This window comes from Calonectris borealis, chromosome 12, assembly GCF_964195595.1.
Source record: "Calonectris borealis chromosome 12, bCalBor7.hap1.2, whole genome shotgun sequence".
Taxonomy (NCBI): domain Eukaryota; kingdom Metazoa; phylum Chordata; class Aves; order Procellariiformes; family Procellariidae; genus Calonectris; species Calonectris borealis.
The window spans coordinates 21,727,749-21,750,974 of record NC_134323.1 but is presented as its reverse complement, the minus strand read 5'-3'; the positions used below and the strand labels follow the sequence as shown (position 1 = coordinate 21,750,974).

The window sequence follows — 23,226 nt, the reverse complement described above, 5'->3', positions numbered from 1 at the left end:
CCCGTGCAGGATCCCATCCCCCATGCTGAGCATCTTGTCCCCCTGAAATAGGGGATTGCACCTCCCTTTCCCAGGTCTCTCCCTGGGAATAGGGCACAGCTGGGCAGATGTTCGTCCGAGAGGTGCTCCATAGCATCCCGGTGACCTCTCCCCCCTGGTCCCCTTCCTCTCTGCCTGCCTGCTGCTGGTGGAGTTTGCTCTGCTGGGCTGGGAGAGGTGGAAGGGAGATCTCCTCCGCCAGGCCTTAGGCGGGCTGCTGCCAGCCTGAGCGTGGCCCCCCCGTGCAGCAGAAGTCACGTCCCACCTGAAGGGTCGTTGCTGGTGCTGGGGGGGAGAGGAGCGTTGTGCTGGGACCCTGCCACCCTTTGGGGTCACACCAGCGAGAGGGATCAGCCCAAGGCTCACGGTGAAGGGGACTGCGGGAGGTGGTGGTTCACGATACCTGCAGACCTGCCCTGCCGCCTGCCAGCAAGGGTTTGCAGAGAAGAGGTGCGGGAGGGCAATCCCTCTGCGTGTCCCTGCTGGGAGAAGTGTCCTTTCGTGGTTTATCCAAGACCTGGCTCCAGCTCTGCTCTAGCAATACCGTCTTGTTTTTTACTTTTGATTTAAATAGTACTGGGTGGTTTGGGGCTCCCCTGGGAGCTGGCAGCCCTACGAGGAGTGTGCAGAGTCCATCCTTCCCCTGGCAGAGGGCAGGGAAAGGGCTGGAGCTGCTCCGCTCCCCTCCCTCGAGCCGGGCTAGCGAGGAGGGATGGGGTCTTCCCTTACCAGCACGGCATTGCTGGCACCTTCCCAGGCTGGGGGATGTCCCTGGTGGGTCGGAGAGCACTGGCATCTCCCAAAAGGGACCAGGAGGGTTTCCCTGTCCCGTCCTCAGCTGGGACCCTCGGGTCCCAGAGCAGTCTCGATCAGAGCTCTCACTTGCAGGGAGCTCCCTGCCTCTGAGCCAGCACTGTTAACCTCTCTGTCTCCTTCCTTCCTCTTCCTTTTTGCCCCACAATGCCAGAGCAGGGGCAGCGACAGCTGCTTTTGTAAAGCACTTTAAGGCCCAGGCTGCGAGGGCGCGGGCAGGCGCTGCGCTGCGCGGGCAGCTCCTGCCTCCCCCCGCTTCGCACGGGCTGCGCCGGGGATCCCACCGTGCCGCCGGCCGTGCTCCTCAGTGTGTTACCCGCGACTTTTTGCATAACTACAACTTTTAACGAGACATACTGTTTTTTGAAGAAGAATAAAATCAATGACGTATTTGTAGCAAACCATTTTTCTCAATAAAGGCAGTTTCATCCACGGCTGACCTCCCTGTGCGGTCTCTGCCGCGGCTTCGGGGTGCAGGACACAGCTGCGGGTGGGTGCCCCCCACCCTGGCTTATCTGGGCTGTTCCTTCCCCAAACGCAGGGCTCGTCTTTACAGCTTTGTCCCCGACTTGTCACCTCCTCCCGTTAAAGGCAGCAGTGCCGCCGCGGGGTTTGCCAATGCCATTTCATCACCCCGGCCCTGCTCCCTGCCTTGGGCTCCCCCAGCCCTTATCTCCCCCAGATCAAGCACTTCACAACCCGCTGTCCCAGTGCCGGGTGTTGCCAAACCTGCTGGGGGCTGGTGTGCTGCTGGGGGGATCCCCCTGCACCCCTCCTGACACCCCCCTGGCTGCGTGTGCTGCTGCCAGCAGCCGTGGTGCTCGGCGGGAGGACGCTTGGCACCACGTGCCGCCCCCGAAGCCCCGCTGGGCGCTGGCCAGGGGAGCGCGGTGGGTGTTTCTTCTCCGGGTGTCCCTGGGAGGTGTCCTGGCTCCGAGCCCCCGTGGGGCTGTCGGGGTTCCTCAGGGACACGGGCTGGCTCCGCACAGCCATTCCCTCCGGCCCGGGCACGGGCTGCACCCATGTCCCCCTCCCTGGGGGACCGATCCTGGGAGCAGCCGCTGGTGTCCCCTCAGAGGGGTATGGGGGTTTACCCTTGTCCTGGTGCTGGCCAGAGCGTGGTCCTGTCCTGGGGACAGTAAAAGTCTTGGGGATACCATGGCCAGGGCTGATCGCATTGAGGAACTGCCTTATCTGCTGCCCGGCCCTCCCCAAACAGCCCCTGCGGGGCTTTCCGGGGCCGGGGGGGCACCATGGCGGAGGGGACAGGCGTGTGGCCATGCAGCCCCACCGGTGGCTGCCTGTCCCTGTGGGGAGAAGGGGTGTCGGGGGCTCCCCGCGAGCCGAGGTGCCTGCTCCAGCCCACCTCAGCGGGGGTCACGCCGGCTGCGAGCCAGCCCAGCCGGTCAGGGGGATGCCTGTCTGCGGGGCGTGTGGGTGGCAGTGCCGGGGGACAGGGCTGTCCCCAACGCCGTCCCTTGCACCTGCAGCAGGGTGTGCTGGCGGCCAAGGCCAGCCCTCGGGCGGCGGTTGGCCCCGGGGCTCCCCGGGGGCTGCCCATGCTAATGAGCCCCGGGGCCTTATGGCACCTGCTGGCGCCCGCGGGGACGCGGCACGGGGACACGGCGTGGGGACACGGCGTGGGGACACAGCCCTGCCTGGCCTGCCTGTCACCCTGCCTGTCCGGCCATGCCCCGCTCCTTCCTGGTGAAGAAGCCCTCCAGCACCCGCACCCCCAACTACGGCCAGCTCGACACCCGCGCTCGCGGTAAGGCTGCACCCCTCCACCTGCACCGGGGACCCCGGGACCCCCGGGACCCTCAGCTCCTGCTGCCACCCAGGGGCTCCCCGGCTGGGCTTGGGGTGATGCCCTGTGCCATGATGCTGGGGGACTCCCTGGCTCCATGCCCCCCCCGTCAGCCCCATCCCGGGTGGCTCGGCCAGCCGGGCAGAGATGCTGGTGATAGTGCCGGGGGGGGGCAAGAATTGGGGTCACCCGGGGGCTTCCCAGGGCTAGGCATGCGGGACCCTCCCCTCCAGCATACCCCCATCCTCCCCACCCATATGGGGGTCCTTGTGCTGCTGGGGGGTGGGAGCTGGTCAGTGGGTGTTTGCCGGCATGGTGCCTGCCCCCCCGGCCATGCTGCCCCAGGGGATGCCCAGATTTTGGGGTGTGTCCAGCCCCAGGCGGGCTGGCACCCGGGCACAAGCTGGGCTCCAGCAGGTGCTGGGGGTGCCTGTGATTCCCCTTTTTGGGGGGAAGGACCGGTTTTGCTCTGTTTTGCAGCGGGTGCATCAGTTCTGCCGTGCACAGGAGTGGGAGCAGAGGGTGCAGATGAGCCCCCACCGAGAGCGTGACCCCCGGGGGGGTCCGGGGACCGGGTGGGCAGCCCGGCTGCCATCCCTCATCCCTTAACCCCCCCTCCCCGCTCCTGCAGAGCCTGACGACTCGTGTGACTGTGGGGGGCTGCTCCCCCCCGCCTGCCACCAGCCCCCTGCTCCCCCTCGCCTGCAGGACCACAGCCGCCTCCTCACCTGCTTCTCCCTCCCACTGCCCCCCGACGCCAAGGCTCCCCCCGTCCCGACGGGCCCCCGCAGCCCGGGCACCCCCCTGAAGGACACCCAGACCCTCAACCTGCCCCCGCGCCGGTGGAGCTTCAGCTGCCGGCACTGCGCCCGGGCGTACGCCAGCCTGGGCGCCCTGAAGATGCACATCCGCACCCACACCCTGCCCTGCCTCTGCCGCCTCTGCGGCAAAGCCTTCTCCCGGCCCTGGCTGCTCCAGGGCCACATCCGCACCCACACGGGTAAGGATGGGACCCCCGGCTGCTGCTGCTGGCCCTGCCGGCACCTCTGCTTTTTTGGGGACGATGGGTGCAAAACAGCCATCTGCCCAGCTTCGGTATCGCTTGCTCTCCAGGAGGGACCTGGCCGGGGTGGGCACAGCCGGGTGCTGGGGCTGGCTGGGGTGCTGGCACGCACCGCGAGTCCTGTGGGAGACCCCACGGCAGGTCCCACTGTAATATCGCCCACCGGGAAGGCACCGATGGGTTTCGGGGACTCCTGGGAAGCGCTGGGGTCTGGGGGAGACACGGGGAAAGGTGATGAGGGCAGCACAGGAGGGGACGGGGCATGGAGGTTTGGGGGCACCTTGGGTACGGGGGTGCCCTGACCGTGCGTCCCGTAGGGGAGAAGCCCTACGCCTGCCCCCACTGCAGCCGGGCCTTCGCCGACCGCTCCAACCTCCGCGCCCACCTCCAGACCCACTCGGACGTCAAGAAGTACCGGTGCCGCGCCTGCGCCAGGACCTTCTCCCGCATGTCGCTGCTGGCCCGGCACGAGGAGGGGGGCTGCTGCGGGGCGTCCTGAGCCCCCCGCCACGCGCGGCCGCCCCGGAGAGAGCAGCAAACCCCGCGCTGTGCCGTGCCGCACTGTGCCGTGCCGTGCCATGCTGCACCGTGCTGTGCTGTACCATACTGTGCCGTGCCATGCTGTGCTGCACCATGCCATGCCATGTCATGCTGCACCGTGCCACGCTGCACCATGCTGTGCTGTATCATACTGTGCCATGCCATGCCGTATCATACTGTGCCGTGCCGTGCTGCACCGTGCTGTGCCAAGCCGTGCCATGCCATGTCATGCTGCACCATGCTGTGCTGTATCATACTGTGCCATGCCATGCTGTGCTGCACCGTGCTGTGCTGTGCCATGCCATGCCATGTCATGTCATGTTGCACCGTGCCATGCTGCACCATGCTGTGCTGTGCCATGCTGTGCTGTGCTGCATCGTGCTGTGCTGTGCCATGCTGCACCGTGCCATGCCGTGCCATGCCGTGCCAAGTCGGTGCAACACCCCGAGAAGGGACACGGGAGTGTTGGACAGGACTACCTGGACTTTCGCAGCAGGTTGCCAAAGCCCCGGGGCTGCTCCCCGGTGGCTCTGGGGTCGGGGACGCGGTGCCTGGCCCGTTCCCCCACCGCTCTCGGGCACCGGGGAGGATTCTTACCCCTCACATCGCAGGAGACATTAAAAGCGGAGCCGAGCACCGCGGGCATGAGCGGAGAGTGTCCCTTATTGCTGCCGGGGCTGTCCCTGCTCGGCCGGCATCGTGTCCTGCCAGCCCCGGGGCAGGGTCCGGCCGGAGTCCGGCTGCCAGCCCTGTGTGCTGGGCAGAGCATCCTCCTCCTCCCCTGCACCCCCGCAGCTCCCTGCCCGGAGAACGGGGACAGCGCTGCTGGGGGACGGAGCAGGGCCCCTGGCTGGCCTCGTGTCCCAGAAAAGGGACCCGGTGGCCTTTTGGGCTCAGGGCTGCATGGCCCCGGTGCCGTGCTGGGATGGCAGAGACGGTGGGGACAAGGACACCCCGCAAGTGGCCCTGAGCATCCCTGCGGCGCGGGGAGTCTCGGGGTGATAGCGGTGGCACCATCCCCGCCGCGGGAGTCCCAGCGCCCTCCCCATGGCCCCGCGGTGGCGGGGACAGCCCCGTCCCCGCTGGTGTCACCCCAGGCGCTGGGGCACGGGGAGGGGGGCAGGGTTTGGGCGGGTGCCGGAGGAAGCCGCCGCGTGCCCCCCGTGCTATTTGCAGCTCTGCCCGGCTAAATCGGGCCCCGCACCTGTGCCGGCAGCGGGGGGAAAGAATCCCACACCCCAAAATAGCCGCGTGCCGGGCCCTCCCCTCCCGCCCATGGAAAATGCTTATAAATACCCAGGGGGGCACGGCTGGGGTGCCCCCACCCCGCACCAAGGGGGTCCCCAAAGCTCCCCGCTATGGAGAGGTGTGGGATGGGATGGGGGGATGCTGCTCCCCTCACCCCCCGGGTGTTTATTCGGGGTGGGATGGGACCTGTGACCCCCCGCCGGCGGTGACGCCATGGGAGTGGGGCTTTGCCCACCGGCCCCGCCGTGTCACCCACGTGCCTGGCGTGTGCCCCCCGCCGCCCCCGGGCCCCCGGATTTGTGGGATATTTTCCACTGCAAGTGAGCGACCAGAGGATAAAAATACACCGGGGGGGGACACACGCTGGGGGTGCCCGTGGGGACGGGATGGGGCCACCCGGGGGGCTGGGACCACCCTGGGGACACTGGGAGCACTGGGTGGGGACACTGGGAGCACTGGAGACTCTGGAATCACTGTGAGAACTGTGGGGGGACTGGGAGCGCTGGAGAGACACCAAGGGTACTGGGAGCACTGGAGGGGCAGTGGAATATTGGGGTACTGGGAGCACTGGGGGTTGCGAAGGCACTGGAGGCACTGGGATACTGGGAGCACTGGGGGCTCTGGGAGCACTGGGGGAGCACTGGGGATATTGGGAGCACTGGGGTGTGAAGGGTACAGGGGTCGTGGGGAGCGCTGGAGGGGTTCTGGGGACACTAGGGCACTGCTGGGGTAACTGGGAGCACTGGTGTATTGGGGGTACTGGGGCACTGAGGGCACGGGGAGCACTGGGGTAAGACTGGAGCACTGGGCTGTTGGGGAACAGGGGTGTTGGGGGCATTGGGAGCACTGGTGCCGTACTGGGAACCCCGGGACCACCGGCTGGGCCCCGCCCCCGCCGCTCCGCAGCGGCGCATGCGCAGCTCGTTCCCGACTCGAAGATGGCGCCCCCGCACGCCCGTCCCAGCGCCTGCAGGGGGCGGGGAGGGGCGGGGCCGCTCCGTGGTCCGATCGCTGCCATTGGGCGTCGAGTGCCGGGCGCCGCGGCGCTGGCCAATGGCGAGGCGGGGACGCGCCACAGGTGACGGCCACGTGGATGGTGCGGGGGCGGGGCTTGAGGCCGCCCGCACTTTGCCGGGAGCGCCCCGGGAGCGGCGGCGGCAGCGCCATGGCGGAGGAGCGGGCGCTCGCCATGGTCACCTGCACGGCCCCCGTCAACATCGCCGTCATCAAGTACTGTGAGTACCGGCGCCCCGCGGGCGGGTGGCGGCTGTCCCTGGGGCCGGGACCCCCCCCCGGTCCCGGGCAGTCCCCGGGGCGCGTCCCCCGGGCGCAGCGGGGGGCCAGGCGGGGCGGGGCGGAGCGAGACCCCCGGGTGCGGGGCGGGCCGGTGGCGGGGACGGGTTTGGCACCTGCCTGCGGGTGGGAGTGAGCAAAGATGCCGTGCCGTGCCGTGCCTGCCGTGCCATGCTGTAGCCTGCCAAGGCAACCTATGACAAGCTGTGACATGCTGTGCTTTGCCATGCTGTGCTGAGCCACCCTGTGCCGTGCCGAGCTGTGCCGTGCCATGCCAAGTGATACTGTGCCGTACCGTGCCCAGCCATGCCAAGCTGTGCCATGCCAAGCTGTGCCAAGCCATGCCGTGCTGTGTTGTGCCATGCTGTGCCATGCCCAGCGGTGCCGTGCCGTGCCATGCCGAGCTGTGCCGTGCCCAGCAGTGCCATGCAGATCCGTGCCTTGCTGTGCTGTGCCAAGCCAACCTACAACAAGCTGTGCTGAGCCATGCCGTGCCGTGCGGTGCTGAGCCATGCCGTGCCATGCGGTGCTGTGCCGTGCCAAGCCGTGCCATGCCGTGCCGTCTCTTGCAGGGGGCAAGCGGGACAATGACCTGATCCTGCCCATCAACTCCTCCCTGAGCGTGACGCTGCACCAGGACCAGGTTGGTGTGGGGTCGGGGTCAGGGTCAGGATCAGGCCCCTCTACCCCCCGGTCCGTGCACAGGAGGTGCTGAGCCCCCCACCCGCTGCGCTCACCCCCCTCTCCCCGGCAGCTGAAGACCACCACCACGGCCGCCGCCAGCCGGGACTTCACGGAGGACCGGCTGTGGCTGAACGGGGAGGAGGCCGACGTGGGGCACCCCCGGCTGCAGGCCTGCCTGCGGGAGGGTGAGTGTCCCCCCACCCCGGGCACCCCCGGGGGCCGGGCGGGGTGTCCCCCCGTACCAACCCCCCCGCCTGGCTCCCGTCCCCCTCGCAGTGCGGCGCCTGGCCCGTAAGCGCCGGGGCGGCAGCGCCGAGGACGCGGCCCCGCTCAGCCTCTCCTACAAAATCCACATCGCCACCGAGAACAACTTCCCCACCGCCGCCGGCTTGGCGTCCTCCGCCGCCGGCTACGCCTGCCTGGGTGGGTGAGCGGGGACGTGGGGGGCAGCGGGAGGGGGGTGGCAGGGGTGTCCCCCCCCGCGCTGACCCCGTCCCTTCCCCGCAGTGTCGGCGCTGGCGCGGCTGTACGGCGTGGAGGGCGAGCTGTCGGAGGTGGCGCGGCGCGGCTCGGGCAGCGCCTGCCGCAGCATGTTGGGGGGCTTCGTGCAGTGGCAGCGGGGCGAGCGGCCGGACGGCAGGGACAGCCTCGCCCACCAAGTGGCCCCCGAGACGCACTGGCCGGAGCTCAGGGTCCTCGTCCTGGTGGTGAGGGGCTGGGGAAGGGGCACGGCTGTACCCGCCACCGGGGTGGGATTTGGGGGGAGGGTGCTGGGAGCACCCCAACGCCGTGTGGGTGCAGACCCCGGGGGCTCAGGGGATCCCCCTGAGTCTGGGAGCTCGGGGGGGGTCACGTCCCACCGTCTGTGCCCCCCCAGGTCAGTGGGGAGAAGAAGCAGGTGGGCAGCACGGCGGGGATGCAGACCAGCGTGGACACCAGCCCCTTGCTGAAGGTAGGGGGCAACGGGCCTGATCCTGCCCAGGGCAGCTGCCTGCCTCCTGCCTGCAGGCGGGGTTTGGGGTCCTGTTTCCCTTGGGGGGGGACATTTCTGCATGCTGGGGAGCATGGAGGGAGGGCAGGGGGGCTGCGCTCGCGATGCCACCCAAGCAAAGCCCAAAGGGTGGCGGTGCCGTGGGTGTCACCGAATTGGGGTGACGGCGACCCACCTGCCGCGGCAGCACCGGGCAGAGGCGGTGGTGCCGGAACGCCTGGCGCTGATGATGCGGCACATCCGTGAGCGGGACTTCGAGGGCTTCGGGCAGCTCGCCATGCGGGACAGCAACCAGTTCCACGCCACCTGCCTCGACACCTTCCCCCCCATCTTCTACCTCAACGACCTCTCGCGGCACATCATCGCCCTGGCACACCGCTTCAACGCCCACCACGGGCGCACCAAGGTACCGCCTGGCTGCGCCGGCCCCGCCAGGCTCCCGGTTTGCTGCGGTGCCGTGGTCCCTCACCAGGTCCCCGTGTCCCCCCCCCATCCCGCCGCAGGTAGCCTACACCTTCGACGCCGGCCCCAACGCCGTCATCTTCACGCTGGCCGACACCGTGGCCGAGTTCGTGGAGGTGGTGAGACGCAGCTTCCCCCCCGCCACCAACGGGGACCAGTAAGGGCAAGCCCATCTCTTACTGGGAGGGAGCGGGATGGCGGGGGCTGCAGGCAGGGGCGCGGGGACTGAGCGCTCGGCCATGCCGCAGGTTCGTGCGGGGGCTGCCCGTCGGCGCGGCCTCGCTGCCGGAGGAGCTGCTCGCGGCCGTGGTGACAGAGCCGGTGCCGGGGGCCGTCCGGTACATCCTGCACACCAAGGTACAGGGCTGGGGGGGGGGAGCGTGGGGCAGGGGCACCCCTCTGCCCGGCCTCGGCGGCGAGGCTCTGGCCCCATCCCCGTCCCCATCCCCAGGGGAGTACAGGACCCCATCCCCATCTCTAGGGGTGTGTGTGGGACCCCATCCCCGTCCCCAGGGGTGTGCACAGGACCCCATCCCCGTCCCCGTCCCCAGGGGTGTGTGTGGGACCCCATCCCCGTCCCCAGGGGTGTGTGTGGGACCCCATCCCTGTCCCCAGGGGTGTGCACAGGACCCATCCCCAGGGGTGTGCACAGGACCCCGTCCCCGTCCCCAGGGGCGCACAGGACCCCATCCCTGTCCCCCTCCCCAGGGGTGTGCACGGGACCCCATCCCCCTCCCCAGGGGTGTGCACGGGACCCCATCCCCCTCCCCAGGGGTGTGCACAGGACTCCAGCCCCATCCCCATCCCCAGAGGATGTGTGTGGGACCCCATCCCTGTCCCTAGGGGTGCACAGGACCCCATCCCTGTCCCCATCCCCATCCCCAGAGGTGTGCATGGGAGGTGTCCCTGTCCCAAGGGGTGCACAGGACCCCGACCCCATCCCTGTCCCCAGGGGTGTGCAGGACCCCATCCCTAGACACGTTCCCACTGGTGTGACCAAGGGGGTGACTTTTTATGGTCCATGGGGCCCAGAGCTGCCCCACAGCCCCCAGGGGGGGTCCCTGCAGGGGGCGAGGCTCCCTGGTGCCAGGATCCGGCCCCCGCTGCCCCTAACCCGTCTCCTGCCCCGCAGCCCGGCCCCGGCCCCCAGCCCGTGGAAGACCCCAGCCAGCACCTCCTGGGAGCGGACGGGCTGCCCCGCCGCTGCGCCTGAGCCCCGGTGACACCGCCAGTGACAGCCGTGACGTGCCGGGGGGGGCTTTACGGGTGCCACCCGGGGGGCTCGGGGTGCTGAGTCTGTCCTGGTGCAAAGCCGTCCCCAGCCCCGGGCTGGGATGTGACCCCCGGGGCTGGTTTTTACTCTTTTGTAAGGAAATAGAGGATTTCTGGCTGCAGCGCTGGTCTGGGGTGTACGGGCTCCGTGGGCGGTGCTGGGGGGCATCGCCAGCCAAAAGGTGGGGGGCAGGAAGTGGGGTTCCTCCTAACGGCTGTGCCTGGCCCTGCTGGACTGATCCTGTCCCCCTGCACAGCCCCTGTCACCCCACATGGCCCCTGTCCCCCCCATGTCCCTTGAGGGGCTGGTCCTGTCCCTCCAGTTGTCCCTGCTGGGACTGATCCTGTCCCCCCACATGGCCCCTGTGTCCCTTGTGGGGCTGATCCTGTCCCCCCGCATGGCCCCTGTCCCCCTAAGCTGATCCTGTCCCCCCACACGGCCCCTGTCCCCCTTGTGGGGCTGATCCTGTCCCCCCGCATGGCCCCTGTCCCCCTAAGCTGATCCTGTCCCCCCACACGGCCCCTGTCCCCCTTGTGGGGCTGATCCTGTCCCCCCACACGGCCCCTGTCCCCCTGTGTCCCTTGTGGGGCTGATCCTGTCCCCCCGGACCACCCTTGTCACCCCGACATGTCCCCTGTCCCCCCGTGTCCCTTGCGGGGCTGGCCCCGTCCCCGCACGGCCCCTGTGCCCCGGGGCCGGTGCTGTGTCCCCTTGGGGGGGCTGGAGAGGGTCTCCCACGGGGGCGTGGCCTGTGGAATCAGGGCGTGGTTTACGGGGAAGGGGCGTTCCCTCAGGCGAAGGGGGCGGGGCGGGTGCATGGTTACATTGTCGCGCCGCATCCGCCTTCCGGGTCGGGCCGAACCGAGCCGAACCGAGCCGAGGGAGTCGGGCCGAGCCGAGCGGAGCCGGGCCGAGCCATGGGGCAGATCGAGTGGGCCATGTGGGCTAACGAGCAGGCGCTGGCGGCCGGGCTCAGTGAGTGCGGGAGGGGGGGCCCGGAGAGGGGGCTGCAGGGGCGGGGGGTGCAGGGTCTGGGGGTGCAGAGGGGTGTGGGTGCAGGAGTCGGGGGCTGGGGAGTGCAGAGGTGGGGGGGGTGATGGGGACGGTGCAGCCCGTGTCCCCCGCGACTGGAGGAAGTGGCAGCTCCCTGGCCCGGCTCCGGGGGGGTTCGGTGGGGGCTGAGCCCCGGGGGGGGCCCGCAGAGGCACGGCCCCTCTCAGGGGAGGGGGGGGGGGCGACCCCGCCGACCGGGGGTTGCGCAAGCGGGAGGCGCCGGGGACGGCCGGGAAGTCCCGGCCCCGCTGGGGATGCGCAGGGCTAGAGCCTCCTCTTCCTCCTCTTCCTCCTCTTCCTCCTCTTCCTCCTCTTCCTCCTCTTCCTCCTCTTCCTCCTCTTCCTCCTCGTCCCCCTCTCCCCCCTCGTCCCCCTCTCCCCAGGTTTCCTGCCCACGCAGGACAGCCAGAGGGGAGCAAAGCTCGTAGGTGTAGGTGCCATGTGGCCACGGGGCCAAAACCCTCCCCCCAGACCCCCCAGCCTGAAGCCCCCCAGTTCCCTTCCCTGAATCCAGGGGGTCCCTCACACAGCATCCCCCCGGCACCCCGCATGTCGGGGTCTCCGGGGCCATAATCCCGGGTTAGGGGGGCTGTATCCCGGGTTGGGGGGCTGTATCCCGGGTTGGGGGGCCATATGCCCCCACCAGCCCCGCTCTGTCCCCGCAGTCATGCTGACGGGCGGGATCGTGGCCGTGGCGGGGCAGTTCAAGGGCTGGTACTTCGCGGCGTACGCCATGTATCCTTTGCGGAGAGGATGCCCGGGGCTGATCTGCAGGGAAAACCCTGCCGCGATTCGGGTGGGAGGCATGGACGGGGGGGAGACATCATCCTCCCCCCAATCTGGGCCCAAATCACTCTTTCCCTGCCCCAAACAGCCCTTTTTTTGGGTGGGGGGACTAATCCTGGCCCCGAGCACCCCTTTCCTTGACCCCCCCGCAGTGTGGCAGGCGTCTTGGTCTGCCTGCTCGAGTACCCCAGGAGCAAGCGGAAGAAGGGCTCCACCATGGAGAGGTGGTAAGTGGTGTGTCCCCCCCTCGCCCCCAGGATTGGGGGTCCTGGTACTGCCCCCCAGATACAGGGACATGGCACTGGGGTTGGGAGCAGGGCTGGATCCCACAGGTGGGTTCCCTGGGATGCCCCATGCAGGGACAGCGTGGGGATGGGGGTCCCTCGGGGCCCTTCAGGGGTGGGCACCCCCTCTGACCCCCCCAACGTTGCTCTGCAGCGGCCAGAAGTACATGACGGCGGTGGTGAAGGTGTTCGGGCCCCTCACGAGGAATTACTACATCCGAGCCGTCCTGCACGCCGCGTAAGTGGGGTGCGGGGTCAGGGCTGGGGTGCAGCCCCCCCGGCCCCCCCTGAACCCCCAATCTCTCGCACAGCCTGGCTGTCCCCGCTGGTTTCCTCCTCTCCACCATCCTGGGCACCGTCTGCCTGGGCATCGCGAGCGGCATCTACCTGCTGGTGAGTGCAGAGTGGCTTTGGGGGGGGTTTGGGGGGCTGGGGGCCCGGCTGGAGGAGGGGGCCCCCCCTGACAGCCCCCATGGCTTTGCAGGCGGCAGTGCGCGGGGAGGAGTGGAGACCCATCGAGCAGAAGCCCCGGGAGCGGCCGCATGTGGGGGACACCATCAAGCAGCCGCCCAGCAACCCCCCGCCCCGGCCCCCCGCTGACGCCCGCAAGAAGCAGCCGGCGGAGGTGGGGGGGCAGGTGAACCCCATCCCCATCGAGGCTGAGTAACGGGGGGGGCCCTCTTGCCGCTGCCGCGCCGCTCGTGCCCCCGCTGTCCAGCTGCACCCTGGCCCCTCGGGGGAAACCGGGGTGCTCGGCTCCTGGGGATCCCCAGGTCCCCAGGGATGCTCAGCTCCTTGGTGGGTCCCCAGCTCCTGGGGATGCCCAGATCCCTTGGGATCACCAGTTCCCCCTGGGCTCCCCAGGTCCCCGAGGGATCCCCAAATCCCTGGGGGTGCTCAGCTCCCTGTGGGGTCTCCAGCTCCCAGAGACTCCCCAGCTCCTGGGGATCCCCAAATCCCTGAGCACTTCCCAGCTCCCATGGGTTCCCAAGCTCCTGGGGATCCCCAAATCCCTGAGGATGCTCAGCTCCCCGAGAGGTTCCCAGCAACCTGCGCGATCCCCAGCTCCTGGGGATCCCCAGATCCCTGGGGGTGATCAGCTCCCTGGGGGGTCCCCAGCTCTCCAAGCAGTCCCCAGTTCCCTGGGAGATCCCCAAATCCCTGGGGAACCCCAGCTCTCCAGGGAATCCCCAGCTCCCCGAGGGGTCCCCAGGCCCCGCAGCCCCACGGGGACAGGGGGGGATTGGGCAGCTCTGCTCCCTGCACCGGCTCTCGCTGTTTTTTTGTCACTTCTGCGGTTGCTGTTGCAATAAAAGGTGGGAAAGGCGCCGGCTCCCCCTGCCTCTGCCTCCCCCGGGGGGGCTGCGGCTGCCGGGGCTGGGTTTGGGGGGAGTTTTAAGGACAAACAGCTCGATTATGGGCAAACCCCGCGGTGCAGCTGAAGCTGGGGTGGGGGCATGCCGAGTGCGGCTGCTGCAGGGCCGTGTCCCTCCTGCCGTGGGGGGGCATGTGGGGGGGGGGCCCCCACGCTGCTGTGCCCTCCTGAAATCTTCCCTGGACCCAAAGGTGGGGTGAAGCTGGGGGGACATGCGTGGTGGCACGTGGTCCCCAGGGGTGGAGCTGCACGGCGTGTCCCAGGCGAGCCCCCAAAGGCTCGTGTCACCCTGGCAGGGAACGGGGGGGGCACATTTCCCTTCCCACTTGTGGGTGCTGGGGGGCATCTGGATGTGACATGGAGGGGGGGACAAGGGACACCCATGTCCATGTGCTGCGTGGTGGTGACAAATCCTTCACCCCCCACCTTGGGCATCAGCAGCTGCTCTGGGAGCCCCTCTGCCCCCCGCGTGAGCCCTGGTCCAGCGAGGGGGTGCAGCCGCCCCAGGGCACCCACGGGTGCTGGCAGGGCACGTGGGGCGGCCCCAGCAGGTGGCGCTGGGCCTGTGGGACGTGGGTGCCCGGGGGCAGAGCCGTGGGAAAGGTGTGGGTGGCGGGGTGCTGCGGGTGCTGGGGCTGGTTCCCCCCTCTTCCCCGGGGCTGGGGCTGTGGGGCACCCCCCCCTGCTCTGCCACCCCCTGCATTGCCTCCCAGTTCCTCCTGTCCTGCCATACTGGGTGCACTGGTGCTTTGCCCACCATGCAGCTGAGCATCGCCTCACGGGACACCCATGGACGTGCATCCATCCCCCTCTGCACCCCTTCGCCCCCCGTGCCGACCTCCCCACCACCCTGGCCAGGAACAGAGAAAGGATCATGCGGGGGGGGGCGGGGGTCGGCCTTTATTTGCAGGCTGCACGCTGCCAGCATTAAATAGCACATATAGAGGAGACAATAAATAGCTCTGCGGGGGAATAAATAACAGCGCGCCCCCGGGCAATGCTCGCAGGGTCCAGCCGTGGGGCCTTGGGCACCCTGGGGTGATGCTGGACCCAGAGTCGCAGCCTTCGTGGGGGGGGTCAACAATAAATACGGGTTAAAAAAAGTCCCCAGCAGCAAGGCTCATAAATAACTCATAAATAACAAGGTGAGGGTTTGGGGGGGACACCCGGCTGCGGGGTGGGGGGGGGGCCGAGTGGGTGCTCTAAAACAAGCACGGGTGGAGGTGGGTGCGGTGACACGGTCACGCTACGGGGCTCCACGGGAGCGGGGGGGCTCAGCGCCCGGTGCGGGGCAGGACGCAGGTGCAGCCCACCGGCACCCTGATGTAGTCCACCTCGAAGGTGACGAGGCCGGGGCCGGTGGGACGCGGGCAGGGCTTACGTCGCAGGACCATCATGGTCTGGTGGATGGCCACCGAGTTGAGCGACGTCGTCTCCCGACCCGTCTTGACGTCCACGCAGCCGCTGCAGAGGCACTCGGCGAAGGCCAGCTTGCGTGGGTAGCGGTTCTCATCCTCATCGATGCTGAGGGTGGGGGCACGGTCAATGAGCCCCTTCCCCTGTGCCCCCCAAGTCACCCAGCGCTGGGATCAACCCCTCCGGGCAGGCAACGGGGGTGCGATAAGGGGCAGGTGAGGGATGCTTGGGGAAACTGAGGCACAGTGCAGCAGCCAGCACAGTGCTGGGGGTCCCAGGCAGGGGCACTCACCGGTAGCGCCATGGGGAGATGGAGCGCTCGTTGGGCTCGCTGTGGAGGCCGGCGCGGAGCTGCAGCGAGGGGCAGACGCGCTCGCGGTGGCGGCGGTGGCGGCGGTGGCCGGTGGCCTCCTGCAAACGCTCCAGCTGCGGCACCAGCTGCACTGGCACGTAGTGGTCCCAGCGCAGGCTGCGGCCCAGGAGGTGCGCGGGGGCCTCGCCGTCCCGCAGCTCGCCCGCGCTGTAGCAGTGGACGTGGGGGTGCTGCGGGGGGCTGCCGGGGCGGCGCAGGCCGTGGCACAGCGCCAGGGCACCCAGCAGCACCAGGGCACCGAGCCAGCCCTGCACAAGAGCCCGGGTCAGGGGGGGAGACCCGTGCCCCGCACGGCTCCCTGTACCCTCTCCTGGCACCCCAGCCCCTGCCCTCCCGGGGACGCAGCCCGGCACAGGGACCCACAGCCCCCCAGGGGTCCCTTAGGGGTGAGCGTGCAGCCCCCCCAGCCCTGGAGGGCTTTGACATGCAGAGCACCAGCACAAGTGTGCCTGCACCCTCACCCCAAAAGCATGAGCACGCACCCACACATGCAGCAGCACTCAGAGCACCAGCACATGTGTGTGCACACACACAGAGCACTAACACACGTGCACACACACACACACCCCCACCCCCAAAGCTGTTACATGCATGTGTGCACGCACACACGTACACAGCTGTGCATCCGCAGAGGATACCTGTATGTACAGACACACAGCGGGCCAGTGCACATGTAGCGATGCACAACCACACGCAGGGTATCAGCGCACACACAGACACCCGGAGCACCAGCACCTGTGCATGCACGTGTAAAGAATACAAGCACAGGCGCATAACACACACACACCCCAGCACCAATGTGCAGGGACACACACACACACACACACACACACACACGCCCCACACCACCCTTCCATGCACATACACACAGATATATATGTGTGCATGCACACACACACCCCACACCACCCTTCCATGCACATACACACAGATATATATGTGTGTGCATACACACACACACCCCACACCACTCTTCCATGCACATACACACAGATATATATGTGTGTGCATACACACACACACATGCCCCACACCACCCTTCCATGCACATACACACAGATATATATGTGTGTGCATACACACACACATGCCCCACACCACCCTTCCATGCACATACACACAGATATATATGTGTGTGCATACACACACACACACACACACACACCCCCCACACCACCCTTCCATGCACATACACACAGATATATATGTGTGTACATACATACACACACACACACACCACCCTTCCATGCACATACACACAGATATATATGTGTGTACATACATACACACACACACCCCCCCCACACCACCCTTCCATGCACATACACACAGATATATATGTGTGTACATACACACACACACACACATACATGCCCCACACCACCCTTCCATGCACATACACACAGATATATATGTGTGTACATACACACACACACGCCCCACACCACCCTTCCATGCACATACACACAGATATATATGTGTGCACACACACACAGGGGGATCATCCCATGTGCATCTACACACCCACACACAGGTAACAGCACATGTGCATACATGCACATATGAATATGTGTGTGCCCCCCCCCCCCAGCACACCTGCATACACCCAAACTCCCCTCCCGTGTGCACACGGACACACACCGCAGCCAGAGACAGACAGACAGACACACACGCATAGCGCCAGGCACGTGCACATACAATACTGGCCAGCCCTTCCACATATATAGAGCGCTATACACCCCCACATACCAGCACACACACACGTGCAAAAAGGACCCAGCAGCATGCACATGTCCACACGCCCCGCCAGCCTGACGTGTACAGGCACAGCAGCACCAGCACATGTGCATCTACACACACGGCGCAGCACCCACCCGCCTTCACGTTTCCACCCCTCCAGCGGGGGAGCCCGTGTGTACACACACGTGTGTGCACCCCCCCGCCACGCACATGGCATGCAGCCTCCCCGCCATGCACATACGTGCACACCCCCCTGCTCTGGCCCCATCCCACACCCCCGCAGCCCCCCCCCCAGGCCCAGCGTTACCATCAGGCGGGCGTCGAGGGCGTGGGAGCGCGGCGAGGCGGGGGGGGCCCTTACGAACTGCTGCCCCGGGGATGCGGGCGGCCGAGTGGCAGCACCGCCGCCGCCGCCGCCTTTATATAGGGCTCGGGCAGGTGATGTACACACACCTGGAAACTCCAGCTCCGGCTCCCTTCCTCCTCCCCGCGGGCCGTCGTACTTCCTTCTCAACCCAAAGGTTTTCCAGCCCGGAAATTAACTTCTGACACCCCAAAATTGAGGGGAGGTGAGGGGGAGCTGATGGGGATGGATATGCACAGGCTCATAGGGAAGGGGGTGTTCGCCAGTTTGGCTGCCCTGGTGATGGGCATGGAGCATCGTGCGACTGCGTGGTCCAGGTCGCCGGAGGGCTGGGGTGCTGGTGGACGGGTACCCAGGGCATCCCGCACGGGCATCCCTGGGATGCCCTGGGTACCCGTCCACCAGCACCCCAGCCCTCTGGGGACAGGATCCCCGTGCCCCAGCCCTGGCCCCGTTGCGTAAGCCCGACGGTGATATCACCATCACGTTCCCGGGGCTGCCGGAGCAGAAATCCCGAATTGGGCAACCCTGGAAAGCGCTGCGTCTACCCCCCGCCCCCCACGATGCTCCCTGGTCCCGAGGGATGTCCCGATGGTGTGGAGGCTTAAAGCCAGGATGATGGTGCTGAGCAGAGAGGGGAGGATGTGGTGGGACCAGAGGAGCTGGTTCAGGGATGAGGAGATGATTTTTTTTTCCCCTTTCCCTCCTCTGCTCCATATCCCGCACACGGATACGGAGCCCCGCATCCTTCAACGAGCCCCCTTGCACCCCATCTCATTGCAGAGCCGGGCTTGGGCTCACTTGGACCACGGCACCCACAGGCTCAGCACCTTTGGTGTGCAGGGCAAGGAAAGGATTCGGGCTCTGTCCCCGTAGCAGCCCAGTGCTCCCAGTATCACGGGATAAGCACATGGGACAGTTGCAAGGCTGCAGGACCAGGCACGGTCACGCTTTGGCTTTTTACCGGAGAGATGGGATTTGCACCCGTTTCGGCAGTGACTTTATGGGGTGCCACACACCCCAAGGCACACAGAGCCTCCCACAGCAGCACACGAGGGGAGCAGGGACCCCAACCATCACCCCCTGAAGGTCTGGATGAGCCCAGAGGCACCCCCAGATTGTGCCGGGTGAAACCAGCAACAGCCCAGGCTGCAGAACCCTCTGCTCCCCTCCCTGGCAGGGACTCTGCCCCACTAACATTTAATACCAGTGGGATACTGGTTTAACACTGGGTGCAGGGAGCAAGGTGAGGGCTGTAGGCTTGGAGGTTCCACAGCACCAGGGGTGCTCTCCAAAGAGATGCAGCAGCTCTTCACAGGGTCATCAGGAGAGCAGGAAAAATAAACTACACCACCCAAAGGTGGGGGGGAGAGGCCCCCCCAAGGCAAGGGAGAGGGAGGAGAGCGGCAGGCAGAGAAGAGCAGAGAAAGAAAAAACTGGTTATCAAAATACTTTATTTCAGGGAGATCCCTCAAAAAAAAAAAAAAAAAAAAAGAAAGAAAAAAAAAGGAAAAAGGACGCTCCTTGTTAGACAGACATCATCCCCACAACACCTTCAGGGCTCCTTTCAAATCAACTAAAACAATCCGATGCTTAAAATAAAAGACAGGTCATTTTCCCAATCAGACTTTAGTCAAGAATATATATATATTTTTGTTCCTGGGGTGGGAGGGCAGGGGGAGAAGGTGATGTTGCCAGTAGTTCACAGCAGTTTTCGGCTCTCTCGTTACACAGTATATAGAACTGCATTGCTGAAGACACTCAACACACAGCAGGGCTAACTAGGAGAATACAACTCAAGGCTAGCAAAGAGGAGAGGGCAGAGAGAAAGAGAGGAATAGTGAGAGCATCCGACGGGGCTGGAGTCCTCTGTGCATAATTTACATGGAACCGGCGGCGGCAGAGCCAGGGGCTGGCCCCGCTCGCCCTTCGGGAGCCGGAGCGAGTCATGGCGGGCGTCTCAGCTGACAAAACTTCAGTATTTTTTTTTGTGTGGTTTTTTTTTTTAAAAAGAATCGCAGCCAAAATAAGACAGAACTGCAAAATCCCAAAGTGGCCGCTTTTACACTATTTATAAAAACATGAACAGTCACTAAGGGCCAGAGCGGCGCTCCGCGCTCGGCCCACTATACTTTCCCCGGGATTTTGGCCCGCTTGCGAGCGATGGCATCTTCCACCGCCTTGAGCTGCTTCAGGAGCTCCTCCCGTCGTGACAGGGTGCTGGACTTGCCCGCCTTGGCGCCCGTGGGGCCCGGCTCGGATGCTTTGCCCGGTATGCTCGTGACTTTGCTGGAGCTCTTGGACTGAGGTGAGAGCTGGCGTTTCCTGGCAGGGAGAGAGAGGAGAGGGTGGTGAGAGGGTGCTTGCCGGCAGCGCGCCGCGCTGGAAACAAACCCCCTCGGCATCTGCTCCGGCACGAAGCATCGCTCTACGCGCCGGTGGAAGAAAAGAGTTTCAAGACGCAAGGCCTGGGGTTGGAAAACCGTCTGAAACAGTAAAAGATCAGCTGCTCCAGGGGATCCCGAAATTTAAACTCGGCACCACGGCCACCACGACGGCAGCCCCCAAGGGCCGTGGCGGCTGTTGTGAGCAGCTTGCTGGGGGATGCACGTGTGCAAGGGAGCTCACGGTCATACGAAGAGGGGAGAGCATCACGGGTAAGCGCAGGGCAGCCCTGGAGAACCCCCTTGGTCTCAAATCCTGACAGCCCCCGCCCTGCGATGCCGCTGGGTCTTGTGGTGCCGATCTGGCAGTTGCGGGGAGCTCACAAACACCCAGCGCTGCACTCCAGTTCTGCTCCGACGCTGCTTTGCTGCAGTCCGAAGCTGTTGCTGCAGGAGCAAAGCAAAGCCGGGGGAACGCTCCCTTCCCTGCACGCAGGGACCCTGGCTGGCCTCGCACAGGGAGGACAGGAGCCACCGGTCCCTGTCACCGGCAGCAGTGGCTTTTCCTGGATCAAGCTGTGACTAGGGCTGGAGGCAAGTGACCCGCGGCCCTTCCCACCGCAGGCCACCACTTCCCCTTACAGGTGAGGACCGGACCGGGAAGCGGAGCAGCATCACGAGCCTGCCAGGGTTCTGCAGTGCTGCTAGCTCGGTAACGCACCGAGGGCGCAGTCTGAGCCTCGGTCAGCTCCTCCTAACGACTCGGACCATTCGGGAAAGCCCGCGCCACGGCTGCTGCCAGCCTGCTGGGAGAGGTCAGCGGTGGGAGCCACCGTCCCCTCCGTTAATGCCGCGTGCACCCTTTCGTACTACACTGAAGAGAAGCGGGGACCCAAACAACCCCAAGGAGTTCAAAACAGGACACAGACCTACCGTTCGGCTGCCCTAGAGAAACCCAGCGTGTCCGTAACCACCCCAGCGCCTGGGCACAGGGCACGTCGAACCCACCACGCAACACTGCCAAACCAAAGAGCAGTAGGCAGAAGAGGGTCAAGAACCAAGGATGTGGTCAACACCACCAGTCCGGAAAGGCTGAGGTTCCTCTTCACTGCTAGAAAATAGGACCTCAGGGCCTGAAGAGGGACAGGGCTGTGGCAGCCAGGGCTAGGTTTTGGTTTGGGAAGACTGTGACACAGAAATTGAGGCTCACTCGTGCCCCAGGCTGGGGAGGGGGGATGACACGAGTCCTGCCGGCCAAGGAACGCAGGGGTGCGGGACCGGGCTGCGTCCGTTTGCTTACAGAGATCCTCGGAGAGATGACACTAGAGAAATGCAAAGCAGCGCTGGCTGGCTACAGGCAAGGAGGACCAAGGAAGCTTTAGGTGTGCCGCAGAAGGTGCTCCACAACCCTTTAACCAAAGGGCTCTGAGCAGAGCACAGCCCAAGGCCCCTGGAGCCACACATCCAGTTCTGCAATGGGATATTCCCAGCGCAGCAGCGGGTGCAGATTGCCAAGAAATCGGACGTGAGCTGGTCACCTGTCACCAGAGGGGATGGAAAAGCGCAAAGCCAGGGCTAGTCACCATTCAGTCTCATGCAGGGGCCACGTTTTAACATCTCACAGCAGCAAAGTGAGGAGCTGAGGGTATGCCAGGCTATGAAGAAAGGGAATTGGGCACCTGAGGAGCTCGGCAGCGGGGTGACGGGGTCGTACTTTCTTTCTCATTAGCACTACGCAGCGCTAGCGAGAGGCAGAGGCACTGGCATGACTGAGCTTGCACCTAACCCAGTTGGCTCCTCTTGCTGGGACTGAGCTCAAGAGAACCCCCAGGCTCCTGCTCATTTCTGAGCTGGAGTGGCTTAGCAGGTGGCTTCCGTGTGAACCCCTGAGCACCCCTGGCTTCTGCCCAGCGAGCTTCGCGTCCTTCCTCTCGCTGTGCCTCCATGACAACTGGAAACTATGGCCAGAGAGCCTCAGAGCGGCCCCGAGAGGAGGGACTGAACCACTGGAGAAGTGTGAGCCCCAGCCTGGCCCACAAGAGACCCATGAGAACAAGCGGTACTGACCTGTCTGTCTGCGCAGGAGAAGGTTTTGGGTTCTGGCCCCTCTGTCGCTCTTGCTTGGGTGAAGAGAGTCTCCCGGTCGCCTTCCTGTCGCGAGAGCCTATCGGGAGAAGAAAAGGTGAGACGTTCTCGCTCATCGCCAAGGTACGGGTCGCTACCCTGCCTACTGTACCGTCTCTGCAGTGTAAGGGTGCTCTCTTCAGACCGACCAGATCTTCCCAGCAAAAAGCCAAGTCCAGCAGCAGCCAGAAAAGGAACCTACTGTTGTGCACCCTGTCTTCAGGGGGAGCAGAAAAGCTAGTCAACGCTGTGCCCCATGGTCAGCTGTACAAAACATCACCTGCGGGGAGCTGCACTGGCCCTCTCCTCACCCTCCGGCTGCTGGAACAAGACTCCTCCACTGCACTTTTAGGCCATGCTTTGCTTGCAAACCTGCGGGGCAGGGCTGGCCCTCGCGGACCGAGTCAGTGCTCCATTATACCCGGCAGATCATCCGGTTTGTGCGCAACGGGCACGGTGGCACCCGAGCTGGCTCCGCGCTGGCCAGATAACAGGGTGTATTGGCTTAAAGAGTGCTGGGCGAGTGCAGCTCTGCCGCTTTCGGAGCCAGCTGGGGCCAATCCACAGGCAGTATCACCCCCATGTTTATTCAGCACAGACTGAACCATCGTGCCCTGCCTGAACAAAGCTGTCACGGGGACTCGCCGGTGGTGGGAAGCCCGCTGGGGTCCCGCAACAGCATTATCCAGCTTTGCTGCCGTGGGTTTCCCAACCACTATCCCTGTTAGTGCATAGAGAGACAACTCTAGCTGGAAGGCAGCCTGTGTGCCCGCAGGGCTGCCTGTGAGCCCCGGGGACGAGCCGAGTAGCACTGCACCGGGACAGTAATGCTGGTGGCTGCTGATCTCACTTTCAGTAGCACTCCAGAGAGTAAAGGCACTCAGCTCCTTGGAGCACCAGTCGCCTGCGTGTGTTAGGGCAGCCCTCTGCTCCTGAGGACACACCACGAGAAAGGCAAGGCTGCAGACACTGCAGATCCGATCGCAGCAAGGCTACAGAACAGGGAAGCGAGACTCGGGGCACAAACACCGACCAGCTTTGTGCTGTGACACTGGAGCACAAGCTGCACGCCGGAGGGTGCCTCTTGCTCAGTCCCAATTCAATCAAGGGTACG

General features: G+C 65.6%; 5 protein-coding genes across 14 annotated transcripts in view; 3 read left to right on the top strand and 2 right to left on the bottom strand.

Annotated features, from left to right (window-relative positions):
* Nucleotides 1-2,541: 2,541 nt before the first annotated feature.
* Nucleotides 2,542-4,221, top strand: SNAI3 (snail family transcriptional repressor 3). The gene is made up of 3 exons (XM_075161388.1): nucleotides 2,542-2,620; nucleotides 3,291-3,659; nucleotides 4,040-4,221. The coding sequence occupies exons 1-3, from the start codon at nucleotides 2,542-2,544 to the stop codon at nucleotides 4,219-4,221; spliced, it is 630 nt and encodes a 209-aa protein (XP_075017489.1).
* A 2,387-nt stretch (nucleotides 4,222-6,608) lies between these two features.
* MVD (mevalonate diphosphate decarboxylase) lies at nucleotides 6,609-10,334 on the top strand. 2 transcript variants are annotated; one of them, XM_075161656.1, is made up of 10 exons: nucleotides 6,609-6,745; nucleotides 7,376-7,446; nucleotides 7,558-7,672; nucleotides 7,764-7,910; nucleotides 7,995-8,194; nucleotides 8,365-8,439; nucleotides 8,666-8,884; nucleotides 8,982-9,097; nucleotides 9,189-9,297; nucleotides 10,073-10,334. In XM_075161656.1, exons 1-10 carry the CDS (start codon nucleotides 6,676-6,678, stop codon nucleotides 10,151-10,153), a joined length of 1,203 nt encoding a protein of 400 aa, XP_075017757.1. In that variant the 5' UTR covers nucleotides 6,609-6,675; the 3' UTR covers nucleotides 10,154-10,334. The 2 variants fall into 2 exon arrangements, with proteins under 2 accessions (XP_075017757.1, XP_075017758.1); XM_075161657.1 differs by lacking the exon at nucleotides 7,764-7,910 and having other exon boundaries at nucleotides 6,615-6,745.
* Nucleotides 10,335-11,006: 672 nt separating this feature from the next.
* Nucleotides 11,007-13,669, top strand: CYBA (cytochrome b-245 alpha chain). Of its 2 annotated transcripts, none has more exons than XM_075161659.1 (6): nucleotides 11,007-11,188; nucleotides 11,932-12,001; nucleotides 12,205-12,279; nucleotides 12,491-12,574; nucleotides 12,648-12,729; nucleotides 12,821-13,669. In XM_075161659.1, exons 1-6 carry the CDS (start codon nucleotides 11,131-11,133, stop codon nucleotides 13,001-13,003), a joined length of 552 nt encoding a protein of 183 aa, XP_075017760.1. In that variant the 5' UTR covers nucleotides 11,007-11,130; the 3' UTR covers nucleotides 13,004-13,669. The 2 variants fall into 2 exon arrangements, with proteins under 2 accessions (XP_075017760.1, XP_075017759.1); XM_075161658.1 differs by having other exon boundaries at nucleotides 12,412-12,574.
* Nucleotides 13,670-14,985: 1,316 nt separating this feature from the next.
* Nucleotides 14,986-16,173, bottom strand: IL17C (interleukin 17C). The gene is made up of 3 exons (XM_075161379.1): nucleotides 16,114-16,173; nucleotides 15,420-15,748; nucleotides 14,986-15,235 (listed from the first exon to the last, which is right to left on the bottom strand). Exons 1-3 carry the CDS (start codon nucleotides 16,171-16,173, stop codon nucleotides 14,986-14,988), a joined length of 639 nt encoding a protein of 212 aa, XP_075017480.1.
* Nucleotides 16,174-19,254: 3,081 nt separating this feature from the next.
* Nucleotides 19,255-23,226, bottom strand: part of ZC3H18 (zinc finger CCCH-type containing 18) — a 48,704-nt gene continuing 44,732 nt past the window's right edge. For all 8 annotated transcript variants that reach the window (XM_075161590.1, XM_075161585.1, XM_075161587.1 and 5 more), the window contains 2 exons: nucleotides 22,056-22,152; nucleotides 19,255-19,929 (listed from right to left, as the gene is read on the bottom strand). In XM_075161590.1, the coding sequence (XP_075017691.1) occupies nucleotides 19,731-19,929; nucleotides 22,056-22,152 (296 nt within the window). In that variant the 3' untranslated portion in view covers nucleotides 19,255-19,730. The remainder of the gene's footprint in view (nucleotides 19,930-22,055; nucleotides 22,153-23,226) is intronic.

Bases quoted from the DNA above. Each gene is read 5' to 3' on its own strand.
- SNAI3 (XM_075161388.1), top strand. From the start codon at position 2,542: ATGCCCCGCTCCTTCCTGGTGAAGAAGCCCTCCAGCACCCGCACCCCC. The intron at 2,621-3,290 runs GTAAGGCTGCAC...CCGCTCCTGCAG, and splicing joins GCTCGACACCCGCGCTCGCG to AGCCTGACGACTCGTGTGAC. The intron at 3,660-4,039 runs GTAAGGATGGGA...TGCGTCCCGTAG, and splicing joins CCACATCCGCACCCACACGG to GGGAGAAGCCCTACGCCTGC.
- MVD (XM_075161656.1), top strand. From the start codon at position 6,676: ATGGCGGAGGAGCGGGCGCTCGCCATGGTCACCTGCACGGCCCCCGTC. The intron at 7,911-7,994 runs GTGGGTGAGCGG...CCTTCCCCGCAG, and splicing joins CGCCGGCTACGCCTGCCTGG to TGTCGGCGCTGGCGCGGCTG. The intron at 9,298-10,072 runs GTACAGGGCTGG...CCTGCCCCGCAG, and splicing joins GGTACATCCTGCACACCAAG to CCCGGCCCCGGCCCCCAGCC.
- CYBA (XM_075161658.1), top strand. From the start codon at position 11,131: ATGGGGCAGATCGAGTGGGCCATGTGGGCTAACGAGCAGGCGCTGGCG. The intron at 12,002-12,204 runs GTATCCTTTGCG...ACCCCCCCGCAG, and splicing joins TACTTCGCGGCGTACGCCAT to TGTGGCAGGCGTCTTGGTCT. The intron at 12,730-12,820 runs GTGAGTGCAGAG...ATGGCTTTGCAG, and splicing joins CGAGCGGCATCTACCTGCTG to GCGGCAGTGCGCGGGGAGGA.
- IL17C (XM_075161379.1), bottom strand. From the start codon at position 16,173: ATGTGCACTGGCCCGCTGTGTGTCTGTACATACAGGTATCCTCTGCGG. The intron at 15,749-16,113 runs GTACGTGTGTGC...GCTCTTGTGCAG, and splicing joins CTCTGCGGATGCACAGCTGT to GGCTGGCTCGGTGCCCTGGT. The intron at 15,236-15,419 runs GTGAGTGCCCCT...CCCCACCCTCAG, and splicing joins ATCTCCCCATGGCGCTACCG to CATCGATGAGGATGAGAACC.